Source organism: Hemitrygon akajei, chromosome 1, assembly GCF_048418815.1.
Source record: "Hemitrygon akajei chromosome 1, sHemAka1.3, whole genome shotgun sequence".
In the NCBI taxonomy this organism is placed as follows: domain Eukaryota; kingdom Metazoa; phylum Chordata; class Chondrichthyes; order Myliobatiformes; family Dasyatidae; genus Hemitrygon; species Hemitrygon akajei.
Window position 1 is genome coordinate 213,780,665 of NC_133124.1, and position 23,333 is coordinate 213,803,997.

A 23,333-nucleotide genomic window follows, 5' to 3' on the forward strand; every position below is an offset into this window, starting at 1 on the left:
GATAAAGGAAATAAGAGAGGCAGAGACAGCACAAGAAAAAGGCCAATAAGAAGCACAAGAGATTTTGCAGATGCTGGAAATCAAGAGCTGCACACACAAAATGCTGGCGAAGCTCAGCAGGTCAGGCAGCATCTTTGCTGAGAAACAGTCGAAGTTTCAGGCTGGGACCCTTCATCGGGATTGGAAAGAAAGGAGCTCTGTTTACTCTTCTCCATAGATGCTGCCTGACCTGCTGAGTTTCTGCAGCATTTTATGTGCGTGTTGCTCTGCAGAAGCTCTTATGTTTATGATCTAATTGAGTATCCCCACGGCTACTGTGCTCTGCATTGCACAGTTCCAGCAGATTTTTGTTTCTCAACTGCCTCCATTCACCCTTTTCAATTTGCACTCCTCCAGGCAGATCAGTTATGATGGAGCAGTATTATCTCTCTCTCTCTCTTAAGTGACACCAAAAGCAATTGTGTCATGTGAACATCCCATAAAAAACATACCCTTTGTGCTTTCCACCCCTTTAATAAATTCAATACCTCTGCCTCAACAGCTCTCTGAGACAATTTCTAAAGAGTCGCCATGCTCTAAGCGAGAATATCCTTCTCATCTCTGCCTGAAACAGGCACCCCCGTATTCTCCGCTCCTCGAGTGCTGGTTATCACAGATCCGTCAAATACTTCAACGTTTCAGTAAATTAGTATTTCTTTCTTCTAAACTCCAACCTGCCCAACCTCTCTTCGTAGGACAACTAGTTCGTCTTAGGAATCGACCCAGGGTGAACCGTCTGTGCGTTGCAATCCCGGTCTGCCTTAAATAAGGAAACACACTGTATGAAGTGCCCCAGATGCAGTCACACTTGCACCCTGTAACGTTACAACAAACCTTCCCTACTTTGAACATGAAGAGAGGGCAGTATTTTTGTTTTGCTGGTTGGGGGAGGGGCTCTCCATGTGAAGACATTTGTGTCAAACGTGAGAAAGATACTGCCAGCACTCCGCTCCAGCGCAGCAAGCTAAACCTCCACTGCGCATGTCACACACACAGTGCACGGACACTTAGGCAACTTTTGATAGTACGAGAACCGCATTACATCATTGTTGATCGGCCTATCAGAACTTGGTTATGTGAAGTCAGAGGAATCGACAGGCAATCATCTATGGCTCACGCTGACGGGCGACAGTATTATCCAATCATACTCGGAGAAGGCGGCTGAATCCAAATTTGACCAATAGGAACTGTGGGCGGGCTCTTGCGCTCTTGTTTTTAAAAATCTCGAGCGGTCAAGGTAACGTGATCGCAGATGGGCAGCATCAACAACCAATGGAAGGAAAGAGAAGGCGGTCCCACGGTAGTCTTATCCAATAGACGAGCGTGAATGGGGCACGGGAGGTGGACCGTGGGTCCGGTCAGGGTGCGCGGCCGCTGCGCCTTTATTTCTCCAGGCAGGTAAACACGGGCGGTTGGTAGCGGCTGGGCGGAGCGGGCTGGGGCACTGAACTCAACTGAGAGAGAACTCTTGCAGCTGATCGTCGCGCTATCTCTTGTCCATTCTCACAACAATGACCGCCGTGCAGCTCATCAACATCGAGCGGCTGATTGAAGCCGCGCACTACTTGGAGCGGCGGGAGCGAGGTAAACAATCCCGGGCGGGGGAGGCAGGGGGCAAGGGCGATGGTGGGGGTGGGGGGGAGGGAATGGGAGTCGGGAGAATGGCTGAAGTGGGAAGCGGGGAGGAGGGAGTCGGAGGCAAATAATAGAGTTGAGGCAATAGCTGAGAGTGCAGGAATTGGGGAAGTTGGGGCAAATAATGGGGAGGGTAAGTATTGGGGTAATGGCTGAGAATCGGGATTAGGGAGGGTTGATAATGCCTGAGGTGAAAGTTGGGGTAATGGGTGAGAGTGGGGGAAATTGGGAAGTGAGACAAATAATGGTTTAGGTAAGAGTTGGTGGCAGTGGTTGAGACGGGGTGGGGGTGGGATTGGAATGAGATAATCAAGTCAGGGCTGTAGCGAGAAGGAGGGAGCGAATGGACGGAGAACATAAATAGTAGGCCATCGCTCTACTCCAGCCCAATCTGTCAAATGCACAGCTGATCTGCCCACATACTGGTTTCCTATGTTATCCTATCTTGATTCCAACGTGATAAAAAAAAACAGAACCGAGTCCATATAGTCCCTGGTTAGAGAATTCCAAACATTCATCGGCCTTTTAAGTGAATACATTACTACTAGTTTCTGTTCTAAATAACAACTTTAAGTAGGCTAGCCAATGTTTTCAGGCCGTGGCCCCTAGTTCTAGACTCCTGGGTCGAGGGGAACATCTTTTCTGAATCTGTCATGTTGAGTTTCATTAGTTTCAATGAAGGAGTCTGTGGCCCTACTGAATAGAAAAGGATTCTTTGCACCTCTAATATGACAGATATGCTGTCTCAGCAACCAAACTGGTGAATGGTCACGCTACTCCCTTTCGTTTTCTTGCTAAGGAGTGGGAATGTGGGTGGGTGTGTGCTGCATGAGGGTGGGGAAGTGTCATCTGTGCGGGAGACAGAAGAGGGTTGGTGTTGTGGAGGGGTAGAAATAGGGAAGTTGGGATGGGTGAAGATTGCATGTTGCCTCCCTGCCTGAGTCTATTCTCATTCCCCCACGCAGAGGCTGAGCATGGGTATGCGGCGCTCCTGCCCTACAGAAACGAGGATCCTGGCAGCAAACGGAAAAGCAAAACCAAGAAGAGTGCAGGGAGCAGGTAAAGTCCAGATGTGGTCAGGTTTTGGCTAGACTTGTCTTTTGTAACCCCACACCCGAGCTACCCTTCTTCCCCGTCTGGATTTCACGACATCCTTCTTGGTCTCCCTGTAAGTGGGAATTAAGGCTGTTTTCTCATAGGTGCCCGGACTGATTTGCTTCTTTACAGAATTGATCCTTTAATCATTCTTTGTTTCCATGCAAATCACTCCTGAATGAAGTATTTAATTTAGCGATACAAGCACAGAGTGGGCCCTACTGGCCTTTCGAGCAATCCCCATCAAACCTGATTAATCCTAATCACAGGACAATTTACAATGACCAATTGACCTACCCAGTGAGTCTTTGGACTGTGGGAGGAAACTGGAGCACCTGGGGAAAGCGCGCACATTCCATTGGGAGGAAGTACAGGGACTCCTTACAGAACGGTGCCGGAATTGAACTCGGAATTCCGGAATGCCCTGGGCTGTAAAGGTGGCGCACTAAACGTGGTGTCCTAAGCCAATTCCCTAGTTGTATTGAAACTAGTTTAGCTGTTCCTTCCTGGAATAATTCCATGGTTTACTTCTCCACCCAATTCCAGTCCTGGACAAACAGTGACACTGTTGGAATGGGTTGGATTAATCAGCTATGGAAACTGCTTTGTCAATAATTATTGAAGTCACTTCTCTGTGCTGTTTGTAAACAGGCTAATGGAAACAATGTGTATATGACTTGCACTGAGTTTTTAAAAAGAAGCTTGTTTGTTCAGACTCACATTGCAACTGTTTATTCTTGCTGATATTTATTTGATCTTGCTTTATCCATTACTTATTCCATTTTAAACTGAAATTTATTTCATTAAACTTCTCTTCAAATGTGCGTGTGTGTTTTATTGAAGACAAAATAAATGTGGTGATTTGGTCTGGAAATGCTCCAAACTCCTCTAGGTCTTTTTTAGATCTCTGGGCATCTTCTATTTTATTTTATTTATTTTACTTTTTTTTAGTATTACTGCGCAGTAACAGACCCTGTGTCGCTCAATTTAATTATTTATTCCAAATGAGAAAATTTGCAGATGCTGGAAATCAAAGCATTTTGTGTGTAGTATTATTTATTTATTGAGAAACAGTGTGGAAAAGGCCCTTTGAGTCACGCCACCCGGCATTTCCCCAATTTAATCCTAGCCTAATCATGGCACAATTTACAATGACCAATTAACCTACCAACTGGTATGTCTTTGGACTGTGGGAGGATACTGGAGCACCTGGAGGAAACCCACATGGTCGAGAACATACAAATTCCTTACCGACAGCAGTGGGAATTAGGCACAGGTTGCCTGTACTCTGAAGTATTGTGCTAACCACTACAGTACTGTTCTCGCAAACTTGGCAAGAAACAGCCTAGTTGTTTTTGAGTCTTCAAGAAAACAACTGTGCTCTTTCCTTTAAGTCGCAAGTTCATTTTTTGAGTTTGAGCTCTGCACATGTATCCAAAGATAACAAAATCTGCTACTTGAATCACACTAAGCCTGCCACTGAAATTATACCCATGTGACAACTTAACCTCTAACCTCTGTTTTTGGCATAGAGTCGTAGAAAAATACAGCACAAAAGCAGGCCCTGTGGCCCCTCCAGTCTGTGCCAAACCATTCAAACTGCTTGCTCCCAGTTTAACGTGGGAGGAAATTGGAGCGCCAGAGTAAACCCACATGGTCAGGAGTAGAGCGTACAAACTCCTTACAGATAGCAGTGGAAATGAATCCGGGTTACTGTCAGTTTAAAAAATAATAATTCTCTAAAACTATGAAGGAGAGATGGCTAATGTGTCTGAAACAGTTCTAAACATATTTAACAATATGATGGGGATTTAATTTTGATTTGTACTTGCCATCTGACAGGTTGTTTAATGACTTCCTCTCACATTTAGTCTTCATTTTTGTGAATGGTGGGATAAAAATCAATTCAGCTTGCTTGTGCCAGCTCTTAAGTTTCAGTGACAGACCTAGTGCTGAGTCAAGTAACAGATTTTGTTATCTTTGTATACATGTGTAAAGCTCAACCTCAAAAAAAAAAAAGAACTTGGGCTTAAAGGAAAGCGCAGTTTTCTTGGAAACTTAAAAACAAGTTTGTGAGCTACTGTACCAAAGTTGAACGAATGAGCCCTTGATTTCTGAGCACCACTGGTAGCAGGTGGCATGCCGTAGGTTCCCCAAGCTCAAATTTTTTTTCTCTTTGTTCTACTTGTTTAGAAGAATCGGGGGGGGGGGGGGGAATCTCATTGAAATCTATCAAATACTGAAAGGCCTAGATAGAGTGGATGTGGAGAGGATGCTTCCAATAATGGGGGAATCTAAGATAGAATGATGTCCATTTAGAATGGAGATGAGGAGAAATTTATTGGGGTGGTGGGGGGTGTTTGAATCTGTGGAATTAATTGCCACAGTCAATTATGGAGATTATTTAAAGTGGAGGCTGATGAAATCTTGAATAATAAGGGTGTCAAAGGTTACAGGGAGAAGGTTGAGACAGAAAATAAATCAGACATGATGGAATGGCCTATTTTGCTCCTATGTCTTGTAGTCTTACTAGTGCATCATGCAGAAGTAAATGCCATCGGATACCTCATTGCAAACCTTTTGTTTGTCAGCCCTCAGATCAATATGAATTTTTTTAATAGTGGGAACTGTATAATGAAAAATGTTTGAATATGCTTGTATTGTTTGCTTTGCCAAATATGTAGCTGATCTAGGTGGGGTCCCAATGTACTTAGATGATGTATGATTTTTTTTTGCTGCTTTTGAGCAAATCTTCATGCTTTTATTTGGTAAGTTTCAGTAAAGCTCTGCCTTTGCAGGAAGCTGCGGCATTTATTTTATTTGTATTTCTTTAAGTGGGGGGAATACTTTTTTTTAAAAAAAGGTAAGCAAGATGCTGCACATCTTGAATTTGAAGGGCAAATTATTTTCTTACTCTATAACTATACTCTGTGTAATTTGGGATGTTGGTAATCATTTTTTGCCTGAATGTTTTGATGTGTGTGGGCTACCAACTTGAAGGGAGCGTTTTACAAAATGTGAAACTTACTCGTTAGTCAGTTTTCAATCAAAATGGTTTGGCTTCTGGTAGATAAAGTCCTCCATGTTACAACTTTCACAGATTGTGCAAGTCCTTATGTTGAACAAGGTGTGATCTAGAAGATGATACATAGTTGTAAATTGTTTTTTTTCCTTTAAAATTGAATAAGTTCTTATTTTCTTTTTTTTCAGATCTACACATAACGAAATGGAAAAAAACAGGTAGGCTGAAGACTGTGGAAAATAATTTGATGCCTTAAATGTTACGATGGTTAGTTTAGTATAATGTGCAGTAGAATCACAAGTACACACAGCATACAAACAGGTCCCTAGGCTCACCAAAGCTATGCCAACTGTCAATTACCTATGCCTACTAATCCTATTTACCAGCTCATGGTTTGTAGTCCTCAGGGCAGAAACTGGTCCCTAAGCTGTGCCAACTGTCAATTATCTGTATATATACTGTACCAAACCTACTTACCAGTACATGGTCTGTCATCTACTTGCAGATTCAAGTGCTGGTCCAGATGCTCTTTAAATGTCTTGAGTATCTGCCTCCACCACTTTCTTAGCCAGTATATTCCATTTTGCGACTACTTGCTGGCTGAAGTAATTTCTTCAGATCTCCTGTAAACATCATTTCTTACCTTAAAACTATGCCTCCTGCTCTTAGGTACTTCTGCTTTGGGCAAAGTTTCTTGCTATTGACCCTATCTATGCTTCTGATAATGTTTTACACCACTATCTGGACTTGCCTCAGCCTCCTCTGGATATCTAGTCTGTTGTAACATTCCATCCCAGGCAACACTCTGGTGAATCCTCAGTACCTTCTTTTACATTGATCACAGTTTATTGACAGTGTGACAACCAGAACTGAACACAGTATTCCTGTCGAGGCCCAGTGAGTGTTTTGTGAGTTGACCTCTGATGATCAAAAGTAGATTTTATCTCAAAAATCTCCTTCTTGGCCTAATAATGCACCACTGATACTGCATTCATTGAGAATTGTTACCTGAGTCCTTACTTAAATAATAATCTTGCAGAGTTTGTTCGGAAAGTGTGTTTTGCCATTGTATGAAAAAGAGTTTGCATTTGGATAGCACTATTATCAGCATAGATGAACCAAGCAATTTTACAGTCAATGAAATGCTTTTAAAGGTGATGCACTTCATTGATGTAGAAATGACTGGTGTTAATTTGTCTATTTCAGGGTTGCACAAATATAACCATGGTCAATAATTTGTTTAATCTTGGCAGTTAAATATTTGCTGGTGATTCTAAGCAGACATCATCCACAGTTCTTGGAAAGAGTACTCTGGGATCTTTCACTTCATTGTATTATCTTTTTTATATCAAAAAATACTTGTAACTGTGGTCAGGACTAATCCTCATCTATGAAAATTTAGCATCTAGTTATTATTTAATGTTAACCATATACAACTTGGGAATGTCAAATGACAAAAGCGTCAAAATGATTTAGTTTGCTGTTTATAACTCCTGTAGTAGCATAATGTATTATTGTAAGTCCTTGGTTTGTTGTTGCAATTGATCAGCAGGTTTTTGAAAAAAAAATCACTTAGTTCCTGAATACGAAGCTATGTAGCTTGGTATAATCGCGCTATAACGTGATTGTTTTGCCAAAAAAATACTGCCCATTACACCACTGGCATTTAGGGTAGCAATTAAAGTCCTCCATCTCTGGCGGTGACCTACCCTTTGACCTCTTTGGCATGGATGACCCTACCAAGAGCCAAAGCATAAAACCTTGACTCCAGCCAACATAGCACTCTGGACCATTGAGGCACACAAGCCTCCAAACCCTATGATAGGTTGTGATCCTTGGAGGATGTTTTACTAAAGGATCAAATCAATTCTACCCTTTCAGAAGAATGGTTTTGAGGGATGGACAATGTTATGTTTCAAATAGTAATCAGTTAATGTATAAGAGTAGCCTGAAGCCAAGGAGTTTGCTTCCCTAAAGATTCTTTTGCAGTTTGTCCCCTACATGCTATAGGTCATTAATCTATTGATGTGGAGCATACATACTGAGGTTTTGTGCAGATTTCTTTTAAAACGCCATTTTGCAGCAGCAGGTAGTGCTGCAGGGTGATGTCATTACACAGTTAGGTTCACTGCATAATGTCACAGAAGTATTGCCTGATAACTTGGGCACGGTATCATGTTGCACCGCTTGCTCTGTTAGATAATTTCTCTTCCCCATTCAAGTAGAAAACAGTTTCTGTTGTGAGTGCGTGCCCAAAACCGCAGAGCAAAGTCGCAAGTGGACAATGGCTGTCTTCTTTCTGATTTCTCACGAGGTTGGTGAGGACATCTCATATGTTCCAAATATGAATGAAGCTGGATTAGCTGAGAAGGAATGAGAATGGAGTAGTGTCAAATTACTTGTAGAAATTTTTAAAAAAAGGAACAGGGAACATTACAGCACAGGAACAGGCCCTTCAGGCCCACAGTGTTGTGCTGAACCTGCTTAAAAAGTAAATTTTAAAAAAGCTAATCCCTCCTACCTACACCATGGCCATATCTCTCCATCTTCCTTGTATTCATGTGCCTATGTAAACATTTCTTAAAAACCTGCAATATATTTGCCTCTACCACCATACCAGGCAACCACAACTCTTGAGTTTAAAAAATTTAACTTGCCCCTGGCATCTCCTTTGAATCTACCTCCTCTCACCTCTCTGGTATTAGATATTTCTTACCCTGGGAGAAAGCTACTTCCCTGTCCACTCTATCTATGCCTCTCTCAATCTTATGAATCTCTATCAGATCTCCCCTCAGCCTTTGCCGCTCCAGAGGAAGTAACCCAAGTTTGTCCAGCCTCTCATGATAGCACATGCCCTCTAAACCAGGCAGCATCCTGGTAAACCTTTCTGCACCCTCTCCAAGCCTCAACATCCTTCCTACATTGGGGCAACCAGAACTGTATGCGTTACTCCAGATGTGGCCTAAACTTCTATAAAGTTGCAACATACCCTCTTGACTTTTGAGCTCGATGCCTCGACTCATAAAAGCAAGCATTCCTGATCAAAAGAGGAAACGGGGATATGGAAAAAGATAAGAACTTCCAAGACCAGTTTATAAACAGCATGCCTACGACTCCCAAATTTTATTTGGGTCCAAAGGAATTGACGTTGTATTGACAGTTACTTTGTCCTTAACAGAAGCATTTCGAACTTCTTGCAGCAATTTTAATTCAATGTGCATAAATCTAAATAGGGTACAGCAAATCACGCAGCAGCTCAAGGTAATTGGCATGTGGTGGATAATCTTTCTCATTGCCTTAGTTTTACTGGCAGTTTGTTCATTGTTTACTGTTTATTGTTTTCTGTACATTGGCTGTTGCAATGCAGTACATTTCAGATAATACATTTCAGATAATTCATTTCCCTTTAACAGAAATGGAGCAACTGTTATTTCCTGATCTTAATATGCTTTAATACTCTGAATGCTGTGTAAATCCTTTTCCATGTAATGTGGTAATGAGGTACGAAATGGAGGAGTAAGATCATATTATTCAAAGGTTCAAAGATTAATTTTAATTTCAGGCTATGTATACAATGTGCTATCCGTTCTCTTCACAGACATCCACAAAACAAGAAACCCCATAGAATGAATTGTAGAAACATACTGTTTCCCTTTCACTCTTGCTGCCTTTGCTCAAGCAGCAGCAGAAGACCCAAAGCCTCAAAGAGACATAGTTCGAAAGTCCATCAAAACTACAGTCCACAACCAGCCCTTCAGTATCTCAGACAGGCTCTCTCCCTCCCCTGAGGAAGAAAGAGATCGCTCCTGCAGTAATGAGAGTGGAGACCAGCAACTCACTGTTCCGTTGTTATGCTCTTCCGCTGCATTTTATACAGTAACTCTAAATTTCTCGACAGCATAAACCTAAATATTAGGTTTGCATTTCTATTCAACTACCAGAATTGTATGTATAAATGTTGGTTGCATTTGGATGTACTTAAAGATAAATGTGCATTTTGTGCTGAATTTATTTTCTTCCCCCTCTCTCCCTGCTACTTCCTTTCCCCAGACGTTGGGTCCAAGTCTATCTTCTGTGTCACTTCTCCCTTGCTTTTAATTTTCCTGTGGTTCCCAGCTGTAACCGAATTAGTTGTTTTGCCCAGTTATTTTCTAGTTACCTCCAGTGCCTGGCCTAGGAAGGATGCTGCCAGAATTTTGCTGTGAATTGGTTCATATCCACCTGTGACAGATTGGCATGCCCATGTTCATAGCTTGATGGCACATAATTTCCAATTCTTGAAATTGCTCCAACAAGTAGAACCAGCTGGGTAGTGACATGTCTCATCATTCCAAGTAATGACGTTGAAGAGATTTGATGGCTTTACCATATGCCATAAGGTCAAACCAATTCTGGGGGCATTTCCTCATGGTTAAGTATTTTTGCAGTTGTCTTCTCATCTGCCATCTGATTCCAATATGGACATTGAACCCATGAAACTACTTCACCCTTTTTATTTTTTCTGTTTTTTGCAGTATTTTTAATGTAACTATTTAATATATATATACACACTTTAATTTTCTTATTTTTTTTATATTACCATGTATTGTGTTGTACAGCTGCTGCTAAATTAACATTACAACATATGCTGGTGATATAACCTGATTCTGAACAAATTACATGGAAACGGGCCCTTTGGCCCACTGACTACTAAAGACCATTTCACTAATCTCATTTTATTCTCTATTTTCTATCAATTTGCCCCAGATTCTGAAATAATTTGATGACCCACTGTTGTAGTTGTTTCTTTTTTGCTTCAACACTGTCTTGGACTACCTCAGACACCCAAACTATCTCAGCAACAGCTTTTCCCCAAAACTCACTCCAGAACTTGCCAAAAGTGTCCAGGCTACCTGACTAGTGAGTAGTAGACTTCTCTCAAATAAACAAGTAAACATGGTTACAATCCAGAAGAGATTCCTTTTATTCAAAGCAGCATTTGTTTGTTGTGAACTAGTTCGTGTTTGTGTACTATGTGCCCTTGCATAAACCATGGAAGAGAGCGAGCTTGAGAGAAACATTTTGCATACATGTAAAGATAGTTAATGTAATTTGTTTCCAGGTCTCAAAAGCTTTTCCTTCTAATGTAGATATTATGAATGTCTGCTCATCTACTTCTAACCGTATTCAAGAAACATGACTATTCAGCATTAAGCAGCTCACTTTAATTAGTATTGTAACCACAAATTAGGGTGGTGGTGTGGAGATGTGTCTCTACCAGAGAAGATGTAAAAGTGGTCCTTCACTCTGCTAACCTGCAGATCACAATTGGTCAAGGTGTAGCACCTATTAGCCCTCTGATCAGCGTCACGTGAAGCCAAATTTGCCAAGAACAATCATGGTCTTGGAAAGACCGTGATCACGTATGTCGGTTTGAAGGTGCAGCAGGCTATCAAGAAGGCAAATGGGATGTTCTTGATAGCCTGCTGCCATCATTGCTAGAGGGATTGAACTTAAGAGCAGGAAGGTTATGCTGCAACTGTACAGGGTACTGGTGAGTCTGCACCTGAAGTACTGCGTGCAGTTCTGGTCTCCTCTCATGAGGAAGGATATACTGGCTTTGGAGGTAGTACAGAGGAGGTTCACCAGGTTGATTCTAGAGATGAGGGGGTTAGACTATGAGGAGAGATTGAGTCGCCTGGGACTGACTCACTGGAATTTTGAAGAATGAGAGGAGATCTTACAGAAACATATCAAATTATGAAAGGGATAGATAAGATAGAGGCAGGAAAGTAGTTTCCACTGATAGGTGAGATTAGAACTAGGAGACATAGCCTCAAGATTTGGGGGAATAGATTTAGGATGGAGATGAGGAGGAACTGCTTTTCCCAGAAGCTGGTGAACCTCTGGAATTCTCTACCCAATGAAGCAGTGGAGGCTACCTCAGTAAGAATATTCAAGACAAGGTTGGATAGATTTTGCATAGTCTGGGAATTATTGGTTATGGGGAAAAGTCAGGTAGATTGAGATGACCAGATCAGCCATGATCTTATTGAATGGCGGAGCAGGCTCGATGGCCAGATGGCCGACTCCTGCTCCTATTTCTTATGTTACATCATACAACATGGTACAAACAATCAGTGAATGACAAATCTGTCCCTTTTGGTAGTACTTACTTCCTGAGCCAGAAATTGGTGATTATGATGCATTTCAGCATAAAAACTTAGCTGATATTCCACTATTTGATATTTTTGTTGCCGAAAATGTTGGCTTTCTTTTGGCTGAAGCTTGACCATTATTTGTAGAGGAAATAGCTATCACGTTAGCATAACAGAAAACTTTACAGCGCCAGCGAACTGGTTTCAATTCCCATTGCTGTCTGTAAGGATATTGTAAGTGTCCCCCGTGACCACATGGGACCCTCCAGGTACTCCCACATTCCAAAGACATACGGGTTAGTAAGGGTTAATAAGTTGTTGGCATCCTATGTTGGTACCAGAAGTGTCGCAACACATGCAGGCTCCCCCCAGCACATCCTTGGACTGTGTTGGTCACTGATGCAAACAATGTATTTTGCTTTGTTTTGAATTATGCCTGACAAATAAAGCTTGTCTTTAATCTTTTCCTGGAGAATATTTATGCTCAAAGCAGTCTGTCAGGCCAGTTAGTACATACAAAATGCTGGAGCAACTCAGCAGGTCAAGCAGCATCTATGGAGAGGAATAAACAATTCAGGAAGGGTATCTGCCACTACCTCACTATTCTTGCTGTCTTTTTGCTGTACTTATTCAATTGTTTATCTGTGTATATTTCTTAATTGTAATTACATTTTGTGTTTTGCACGGTACTTCACTACATTCGGATAGTGGGCTGGAGATGCATCTCCATTAAAGGAGGTGTAAGGCACTCTTTCCCTCCGCTGGCCTGCAGGTCGCCTTTGGGCAATGTATACCACCTGCTTAGCCCTCTGATCATGGTCATGTGAAGCTATGGGAGCAGGTGGTGGATGTCCCAAGTCCTGGTTATGCGACCACTGACGCCAGGCAGACATTCTCTGAAGGGTATTGGTAATGGCTGGGGTCACCTGTCTTGTAAAGTCACTGCCTGGAAGAAGAAAAACTCTGAAGAGAAAAAAAAAACTTCTGTAGAAAAATTTGCCAAGAACAATCATAAGACCAAATTTGCCCACGTCATATGACACAGCACATAATGATGGTGCACTCTATAGCTGCTGCAGTACAGCTCATTTCCTGACATGTCAGTGATCATTCTCACTCCGATAGTTCCCTTGTAAGGTACTAAGTAACGAGACTTAAGTTTCTAGATCAGGCTCACCAGCAGATTTAACAAATGCTGTCAATGTTGTCTCTGTAGTATCCTCCAAATTCTCTGGCAGAGAAAGCAAACCAATATTAGCTGCTTCTCCCAGGCTAATGTCTACAGCATCAAACTTCTAATTATCATCCACTCGCTATGACAGGCAGATCACATGTGTCTGACAGTAGATTCCCCAAAAAAAAGTAGCTCTACCCTGAGCTCCATCATTGCAAGAGAGCATGACAACTTAGGAAAATATTTGATTATGTTGTGAAAGCCTCTCTACAACAAGTTTACATCCACACTGACTTGTGGGAATCCTTGGTTCATGACAAAACACTAGAAGGAAGCAACAACCAAGATGGCATGGAGTATCTATAGTTTCCACAGGGAACCCAGAAAGAATGCACCACTTCCCCAGCCAGTCCCTCTGCAACCTGTTGCCATACCTGTGTCAAAGTTTGTATATCACACATTGGCCTCATTGGTCATTTCCAGATACTGTTATCGCCTATAACTGCACTTAGAACACATGCCACTTACTGCTCAATCCTACTTTAGTTTACTTGTGCACAAGGAGAAAATCATTTGCCTGTAAATACAAAATTATGGCCCATAAGTGCTAGTTATGCTGGGATTTTGTACCTTCTGTATTTACGCAAACAGTATTTTGCCCTTATTGAACCCATTATATAGGGAAGTATTGCTCCTTGAGCAATATGTTACAACAGATGCATGCAGTCTTGCATACCTCTTGATGCTTGATCTGTCCTCTGTTTGAGATTGTACTTTGAAATGTCTGCAATATCTTTCAGTTAGCTTCAGCTACAAAGATCTATAGAATATTTTGCGGCAGTTGGTGCATTTTGAATTTCAGCAGAGATAGCACAATTAATCATACAGGTGAACTTTATTGCAGTATTTTAGTGTTTATTAAATTCAAAACAGCCTGTTCCAAATCAATTTCTGTAGTTTCCATTGTGGAAAGCCACCCATCTCGTCCAACCTATTTTGGTTAAGCTCGGGAATGTTATCTGCTTGTTAAATTCAACCTAAATACTGAATGTTTCCAACGCAGCCCAAAGCTTACTGCTCTGGTAGGTTCTTCTATGCAGCCACCTCAAATTCACATGCGCATCTGTTACTTGTTATTCTTTACCTCGTCTTATCTGTTTGTTTGTTTTTTAATTGTTTTATGATCTATAATGGTCTTTGGCCTCTGTACATATCTACTTTTGTTTGGATGGAGGGTAATATTTCAATGCCAATGCTGTTTGTTTTTGTCTGTTTTCTGTGCTTGGCTACACAAAAAATTGTTTATAAAAGCAGTAAAGAATGACTTTCAGTGTCATATGCTAGTGAGGATAAGAATAGGAAGATATGCAAACAAATGTGTGGCTAACAAATTGGTGTAGCGAGCAGGGATTCAGATTTTTAGACCATTAGAATCTTTTCTGTAGCAGAGGTGACCTATACAAGAGGGACAGGTTACAGGAACCTTAGTTTAAGAGCAGTTATTATCCTTCAACCATCATGCTCCTGAACCAACCTAGATAACTTCACTCATTTCAACACTGATCGCTGAACACAACCTGTCGACTCATTTTCAAGAACTCTACAACTCACACTCTCAATATTATTTTATTTATTAGTGTTGTATTTGGACACTTTGCTGTCTTTTCCATATTAATTGCTTGTTGTCTTTGTGTGTAGTTTCCATTTATTCTATTGTATTTATTTGTTCTTCTGTGAACATGAAACCTGGGAACTATAGACCCATAAGTTTAGCACCTGTAACTGGAAAGGATTCTGAAGGATAAGATATATGTACATCAGAGCAACAGTGGCTGATTAGGGGGAAAATATTAAATAAAAACATAATGTTCGATGGTGAGAGAAGCGATGTTAATGTTTGAAAGTGAAGATGCTTCATCGCTTCTTAATGTCTTTATCCTGTGATATTACTCCTATTACTCTCTCCAACAATGCCATCTTTCCAGGACTTTCTGCTATTTTCCAGCAGTTGCAGAATTTTACTTTTTGATGTAAAAATGGTTGAAGATGTCTGCCATTTCCTTATAACCCTATCTCAACTATAAAGGAACTGGCATTTACTATCCTTGTAAATATTTGTTCATTTTATGAATGTGTAGAACCTCCGAATATCTGATTTTCATGCAGGATTACCCTCATCCTGTTTTCTCCCAGTCAGTGTTTAGTTATCTTTTCCTGATATTTAAAATTCTCCTGCTCCTTGGGCATAATATAATTCTTGCATTTCTGGGAAACATTTTCTTTTGATGTAATACTATTCCTTAACAACTTTACTCAGCCACAGGTTTAAGACATTTCATGTGAAGACTTTATTTCACAATGGTCAATTAGAATATTTCATAATTCTAAAATATCTATTGCCATCTGTTGATTTAAATTCAATTTCCTAATCTACTTTAACACATTTCCACCTCATTCCTTTGTAATTGAGTCCAACATTGACTTGGTTTTCATTCTCAAAATTCTTCATATGATGATCTCTCTTTCCCATTTATGATACAGTATTTACATTGCAGCAGATCTAGAGTAGCCTGTTCCCTGGTTGGTCCACAACAGAATGTTCTAGGAAACTGTTCAAGTGTAAGACTATCTTTTATGAATTAAATTTGAAGTCAGGTCTATTTAATTTCTACTTGCTAATTAGGAATAATATCATTTGTCTTTTCTAGTTTACATAAAAATGTGTGACCAATCATAAATATTTCAGCTGCAAAGGCAAGAAGTACATTGAACGGGGAAAAAAGCCTAGAGTATAGGTTATTAAGTTATGACATATTTAAGAGGTTTTGTATCCTATCTTTTAAAACTGAGAAAGGCTATGGGAATTGTAATTATTTTCCATTTGATAATATTGTAGAAAATTCTTATTGTTGTACACTCCCACTAACAACGCTTCATGCCAGCCTCTGATAGAATGTTGCACAACAGGATCATAAAAGAATATTTATAACTGAATTCAATGCGCAGTGCAGCCACTAGTTTTTTTTGGCTATGTTTAGTCCATTTAAGGAGGCTGTTTGACTAACATTGTTCTCTTTCACAGTTTAGAAAAAATTGGATTACCACAGAAGTAAAATCTGTATTTCATTTTCCTGCATGTTTGGATATCTTGTTCTATGAGTAGTCATGATTTTAATGCTTTGGAATTTTTTCCTTTGTCAAGATCTTAACTAATAAGATTTGGTCATTAAGCTCTTTGAGATTTCTCTGCCATTCATCAAGAACATGACTGATCTTGGCACTTTTATCTAGCACTATCCCCAAAGCCTCCCACTCGACAGACTCCCTTTACACATTCCCCTGCCTCAGGAAGTTATCCAACATAATCAAGGACTCCTGCACTATGGTCATTCTCTATTCTCTTCCTCCTGATGGGCAAAAAATAAAAAAGCTTGGGAGTGTGTACCATCAGGCTGAAGAACTGGTGAGACACACTCTTGATGTGGTGTCCCACTTATCAAACTTGAACAAGCTAAAAGATGAAAAGGTGAATTCTTCATCTTACAGTTTGTTTCCTCAAGCCTCTTGCACTTTATTTGTCTTATCTGCGTTGCCCTTTCTCTGTAATTGCCATCTTTTTCTCTAAGCACATCAGTGTACTTGTGTATGGTAAGTTCTGCCCGAGTGGTGCACAAAAAAAACACTTTTCACTTTATTTCGGCACATGTGACTATAATACTCCAAAATAAATTTCTGGCCATTTGAATGAAAAGCTTCCACAGAGATGAGGGATAGAGAATTCTAATGGTTGGCCTTCTGAAGAAATTTCTACTCTTCCACCCTTAAGTGGCATACCATGCACACTCAAAATGTGCCCCTAATCTTAACTCCTCAGTCAGAGGAAACATCCTTCCTGTACCTAGTTTATCAGCCCCTTTTATTAAATTTGTAAATTCTATCATGACTATAGGTGTTTGAAGGTGTCGAGGAGCCAAGACTTTTAATCAGCCATCTCTGTCCAGCAAATTAAAAATCTAACTGACCGTTCACACAGGCATACCTGTTTAGTAGTAGGTGAATAACAACATTGACAATTTCCTGTGACCAGAGTTAATATCTTAGTCACCTAAGGAACATAACACCAAAGAAGAGCTAGAAAATTTCTTTTATTTTTGTTGTTCAGTGATGGGGTGTGGAATGTAAGAGCAGGGAGGTTATGGTCAACGTTCCCTCTTTTTTTTAAGAACTGCACAGACCAATCATTGCTCTGAGGAATACATTTTTACACTGCCTGAAAATGGCGCAGCACTTTAAATCACAAACAAATGAAAATCAGCAGATGTTGGAAATATGAGCAATACACAAAATGCAGGAAGAACTCAGCAGGCCAGGCAGCATCTATGGAAAGGAGTATGGTCGACGTTGCTTGAAACGTCGACCGTACTCCTTTCCATAGACGCTGCCTGACCTGCTGAGTTCCTCCAGCATTTTGTGTGTGTTGCTTGGCACTTAAATTTTTTTTTTTGTGTAACATGTACATCAATCAAACACAAATCTCAGCTCACAATGCAATATCAGGCAATTAAAACAACTGATAGGCGCAGTGACAAAAGTAAAATGTTTTGACTAGATGGCCTCAGTGTTCAGTGGGCCAGCAGTTTATTAACAATAAGCTACTGACCTCCATTCTGTGTTTATTGTTACAATATGGTAACTTGAAGCACATAAACACTAGAGCTTCAACGTATTTACATTGTCAAAGTAAAGGTTGTGGTGTGGTTAATATTTAGAAAATTTATGGATTATATTCATGAAAACAATTAATTACAATTATATTAACATATATTTCTAAATTATTACCATAATTACAACATTATCTTAACATTATATAAAAGGAAATTTCAGTTGTGCGCCAACAAAGGCTACGTGCATGGGAGCATTTCAGTTACTGTGTGGTCATGCACCCACGTAGTTTAGAGGGAACTTTGGTTATGGTGCAATTAGGTAAAACTTCATTTGGACCACAGCTGAAATAGTATGTAGTTTTGGTTGTCATATTAAAGAAATTGCATGGAGAGAGTCAAGGTGTGATTCACCAGAATATGGTCTGAAAGAAGTATTTAATTTAAGAGATACTGAATAAATTGGGGATTTTTTCAAGCAGTGAGGGGAAAACTGATTTGAAATTTACAGATGAAAGGTATAAATAGGGTGCATAGTGGAAAAAGTATTCTACCTCGCAGAAGTGTCTTGGACAAAGGGGAGTAGAGTTGGCTAGAAGTTGAGGATTTTATTTGAGGGTGGTTGAAATCTGGAATTATTGCATTAGTGGGTGGTGCAACACTTAGAATGCTATTAGAATGTGGAGCAGGTTAAGACCTACAAGTATCTGGGAGTACAGTTAGACGAGAAGCTTGACTGGACTGCCAACACAGATGCCTTGTGCAGGAAGGCACAGAGTCGAATGTACTTCCTTAGAAGGCTGGCGTCATTCAATGTCTGTAGTGAGATGCTGAAGATGTTCTATAGGTCAGTTGTGGAGAGCGCCCTCTTCTTTGTGGTGGCGTGTTGGGGAGGAAGCATTAAGAAGAGGGACGCCTCACGTCTTGATAAGCTGGTAAGGAAGGCGGGCTCTGTCGTGGGCAAAGGACTGGAGAGTTTAACATCGGTAGCTGAACGAAGGGCGCTGAGTAGGCTACGGTCAATTATGGATAACTCTGAACATCCTCTACATAGCACCATCCAGAGACAGAGAAGCAGTTTCAGTGACAGGTTACTATCGATGCAATGCTCCTCAGACAGGATGAAGAGGTCAATACTCCCCAATGCCATTAGGCTTTACAATTCTACCTCCAGGACTTAAGAACTTTTTAAAGCTATTAATGCTTTTTGAGACGGTGATTTAGATGCATATCATATTTTTTACTGAGTTAAGTATTGTATGTAATTAGTTTTGCTACAGCAAGTGTATGGGACATTGGAAAAAAAGTTGAATTTCCCCATGGGGATGAATAAAGTATCTATCTATCTATCTATCTATCTATGACGTGAAATGGTTATGAGTTAGGTGCTGGAAAATGAGATGACTATGTAGATGGGTATTTAATAACCAGCATAGACATGGGTAGGCCATGCTCTGACTCTAATTGAGAAAGTAGGCAGGTGCTGAAAGGTTTCAAATCTTATCTCAAAATTATTTTTCTCCCCATTAGGGAGAGTGAGATTTATTTTGCTGCAGGAAGTGGGTACTTATTACTAAGGCAAACCAGCTAGTGAGTCCAAGGCTCCATCATAATCTGTGTGGATTTTGTAAATGGTGAAAGTTTTAAAATTTTTCTATGCTTAGTTTTTCTGATGTGCTGAGCTGTGCTGGAAAATACATGTTTGTAAGTAATGAAAATTCTGAATTCTCTCGTCTTCATATTTGGATTTTTCAAGTCATGTCAAGTCACTTTTATTGTCATTTCAACTATAACTGCTGGTACAGTACACAGTAAAAACAAAACAACGTTCCTCCAGGGCCCTGGTGCTACATGAAACAACACAAAACTACACTAGACTATGTGAAGCAACACAAAACTACATTTTTCAAAGTGATCTGTTATTACCAATAGTAACAAAACCTATTGTGTTATACAATGGAATGATTCAGAAATTTAGAGGTTAGGTTTGCCAGAGCTCTCATCCAATGTTCCTTGCAGATTGTATCATTTAAGACACAAGAAATTCTGTAGGTGTTGGAAATTTAGAGTCACTCACACAAAGTGCTGGAGGAACTCGGGCAGCATCCATGGAGAGGAATAAACAATCAATGTTTTGGGCAGAGACCCTTTATCAGGACTCATTTAGAAATTCCAATAATCATATGGGAATTGAAATGCTTTAAATTCCTGAATGCTAATGCAAAGTCAGTGTTAATCTTTACGGTTTGGTGTTTGGGAGTATCTACTATTGTGTTTTTTCCACTGAAGGGTGGAATGTTTAATTTCAAAAATCGTACAAAGCTTCAGTGCCACTACTGTGGCCTATTTGAACAATGGTGTTTGCAGGGTTTCTTGGTGCCCAGTGGTGGTGAGAATTTAGATTACAGTCACTCCCTACCAGATCTTTGTGTTGGTGTCACTAATCTTCAGTGCACTCCTTAACACCTACTCTTGCAGCCTGAAATGTGTCTGACTGAATTGACGACTGGGTATCTTGTGCAAGGAGACTGTTTCAGGGTTGACCAGAGTTTACCGTTCACTGAGCTGATATCTTCCTGAAGCGCTTACAAAGCAGTATTTCCCTAAACAGGAATACCATGCCTATTGGATATTATGGGATAGTGCAGGGAAATGGTACTTGATGATCAGAATCAGACTTTAATCGCCAAGTACCTATGCACATACAAGGAATTTACTTCCGGCAGATGATGTCTCTCTGCTCATAACAATAATAATGATAAATATAAATGCACATACAGGTAGTGCAATACAAGTAATAGTTAGCCGGCAGTTAACTGTTCAGCAAAGTGACCGCAGTAGGGAAAAAACTTCTCCAGTGCCTATTAGTTTTAGTCTGGAGGGATCTGAAGCGCCTACCAGACGGAAGCAGATCAAACAGTCCGTGCGCAGGATGGGAGGAGTCCTTTATGATGTTCCCCGCCCTCTTCTTCAACCTGGAAGAGTACAGGTCCACAATAGAGGGCAGGGAGGCTCCAATGATGCGCTCGGCAGTCCTCACTGTGCGCTGTAGTCTGGTTCTATCCTGCTTGGTGGCGGCTCCAAACCACACAATGATGGAGGTGCACAGGACAGACTCAATGACTGCAGTGTAGAACTGCAGCAGCAATTCCTGAGGCAGACCGTACTTGATGATGCAGGCTTAGAGGAGCAAATGGCCTCCTCTTTATCCTGTTGAAAGACTAGATCCTATTTGTTTACTTTCCTACCCAGATTGTTGCCTTATGAAAATTATTCTGATGAATAGGACAAATTTCTTTTATTCTGTCTGGGTACCCTCCCACCTAATGACTCAAATATCAATTTCTCCTTCCAGTGAACAATTCTTTTGCTCCCTCTATTCCGCTCTCTGATCTTTTAGTACTTCTCACCTGCCTATGACTACCCCCTGGGTCCCCTCCGCCTTCTCTCTCTTCTATTGTCCACTCTCCTCTCTTTTCAGATTCTTTCTTCTCTAGCCCTTCACCTTTCCCACCCACCTGGCTTCACCAATCATCTACCTGCTAGCCTTTTTACCCATCCTCCACCTGCTTATTCTAGCATCTTCCCACTTCCTTCTCAGTCCTAATGAAGGGTGTCAGGTGTGTGTGTGTGTGTGTGTGTGTGTGTGTGTGTGTGTGTGTGTGTGTGTGTGTGTGTGTGTGTGTGTGTGTGTGTGTGTGTGTGTGTGTGTGTGTGTGTGTGTGTGTGTGTGTGTGTGTGTGTGTGTGTGTGTGTGTGTGTGTGTGTGTGTGTGTGTGTGTGTGTGTGTGTGTGTGTGTGTAAATTCTTTTGTGTTCAGTTTCTAAAAATGTGCCGATCATTAAGTTTGGATCATTGTTTTAGAAAGTGGATTCATCTAGCCATAACTTGGTGCACACTGGAACTATGTGCTTCAGTCATGCCTTCCCTTTACAGTAAGTAGGTGGTTAATGGAATGTCCACCAGTTCCAACAAATCTGTTTTGCTTTTAAACTGGTGTAACCCTTTACAGTGTCATTTGTAAGATTGGGGTTCAGTTGCTGCCTCTGTCTGCAAGGAGTTTCCCTGTGTTTGTGTGGGTATCCTCCAGGTGCTCTGGTTGCTTTTCCCCAACTGTCCAAAGACATGTGAGTTAGGGTTACACATGCAAAATGCTGGAGGAACTCAGCAGGCCAGGCAGCATCTGTGGAAAAGAATAAACAGTTGATGTTTCGGGACAAGACCCTTCCTTTCCAGTCCTGATAAATGTTGACAGTTTACACTTTTTTCCACAGATGCTGCTGGGTTTATCCAGCATTTTGTGTGTATTGCTTGGATTTCCAGCATCACATTTTCTCGCGTTTGTGAGTTAGGGTTAGTAGGTTGTGGGCATGTTATGTTGGCACCAGAAGTGTAGCATCTTGCCCCTAGCACATCCCCAACACAAGTGATGCATTTCAATATATATGTGACAATAAAGCTTCTTAAATATGGTACGTAACTTCATGGAAAAGGTGTTACAGTTTTGGCTGCGCAGATGATTGTCATTAACATGTTGTTGACATCAACAGGAATGAATGACCTAATACTTTTTTTTGTTTTTTTTCCCCTTGAGCTCATGAGAATTCCCCTACCTGGAGGCATTTATGAGCTAGAGGTGACTTGCTCTATATCTTTTATCAACACCACCTTGAACTCAGCGACAACAGCTTGCAAGTGAGGGCAAGTCCTGTTGGAGTCAATTTCTTTCCACCACTTTCCTATTTCTGTGGATATACCTGCCACTGCCACCACTTACTCATCCCCTTGAAAGCCATAGTTACAGGAGTCGGACAAAAAATGCTGATTAATGGGTACAGGAGGGAGACAGCAGATACTGGAAATCAGGATCAACACTGTTTCCTTAACAATTTTGTTTTAACAGTTAGTGTTGCTATCTGTGAGCTGGAGATCTGCTTGACCACTCTTAGTCTGGCCTCTAACCTTTGACCTTTTGGGCATGGTGACCCTGCCAGGAGTCAAAGCATAAAGCCCTGACTCCAGCCAACATAGGTCTCCGGGTCATTGAGACACGCAAGCCTCCAAACCACGACAATTTGTTGTCCTTTTGAGCCCTGAACACCACCAGAAATGAAGGACCTTCATTGCTGCCTTAATTGCCAGCAGTGTAATGGGCAGTAAGTAAGGATCAACACACACAAAATGCTCATCCAGTCAGGCAGCATCTATGGAGGAATGTTGGTCAACACACTGAATAGCTGCTATCTAGATTATGCCGATTTTTAAAACATTCAAAAGCAAATCAGATGAATACTTAATGGGAAGAAAATGGGTTAGCATAATGCTTTGCAGCACTGCAGATCGATGTTCAATTCCTGCTGCCATCTGTAAGTAGTTTGTGTGTTCGCCCTGTGACCATGTGAGTTTCCTCCAGCTGCTCCGATTTTTGTCCCACATTCTAAAGATGTAGGGGGTTAGAGTTAGTAAGTTGTGGTCATGCTATGTTGGCACTGGAAGCATGCCCTTTAATTGTGGTTTGGCCCAGCATATATTCGAACTGTTTTGGTCATTCATGTAACTAATGCATTTCA

At 40.9% G+C, this 23,333-nt stretch overlaps 1 protein-coding gene across 1 annotated transcript in view; it reads left to right on the forward strand.

The window, feature by feature from the left end:
• The first annotated feature begins 1,381 nt into the window (after window positions 1–1,381).
• mxd1 (MAX dimerization protein 1) overlaps window positions 1,382–23,333 on the forward strand; it is a 43,794-nt gene continuing 21,842 nt past the window's right edge. The window contains exons 1-3 of the mRNA XM_073060272.1: window positions 1,382–1,623; window positions 2,640–2,733; window positions 5,980–6,009. Of these exons, the coding sequence (XP_072916373.1) occupies window positions 1,551–1,623; window positions 2,640–2,733; window positions 5,980–6,009 (197 nt within the window). The 5' untranslated portion in view covers window positions 1,382–1,550. The remainder of the gene's footprint in view (window positions 1,624–2,639; window positions 2,734–5,979; window positions 6,010–23,333) is intronic.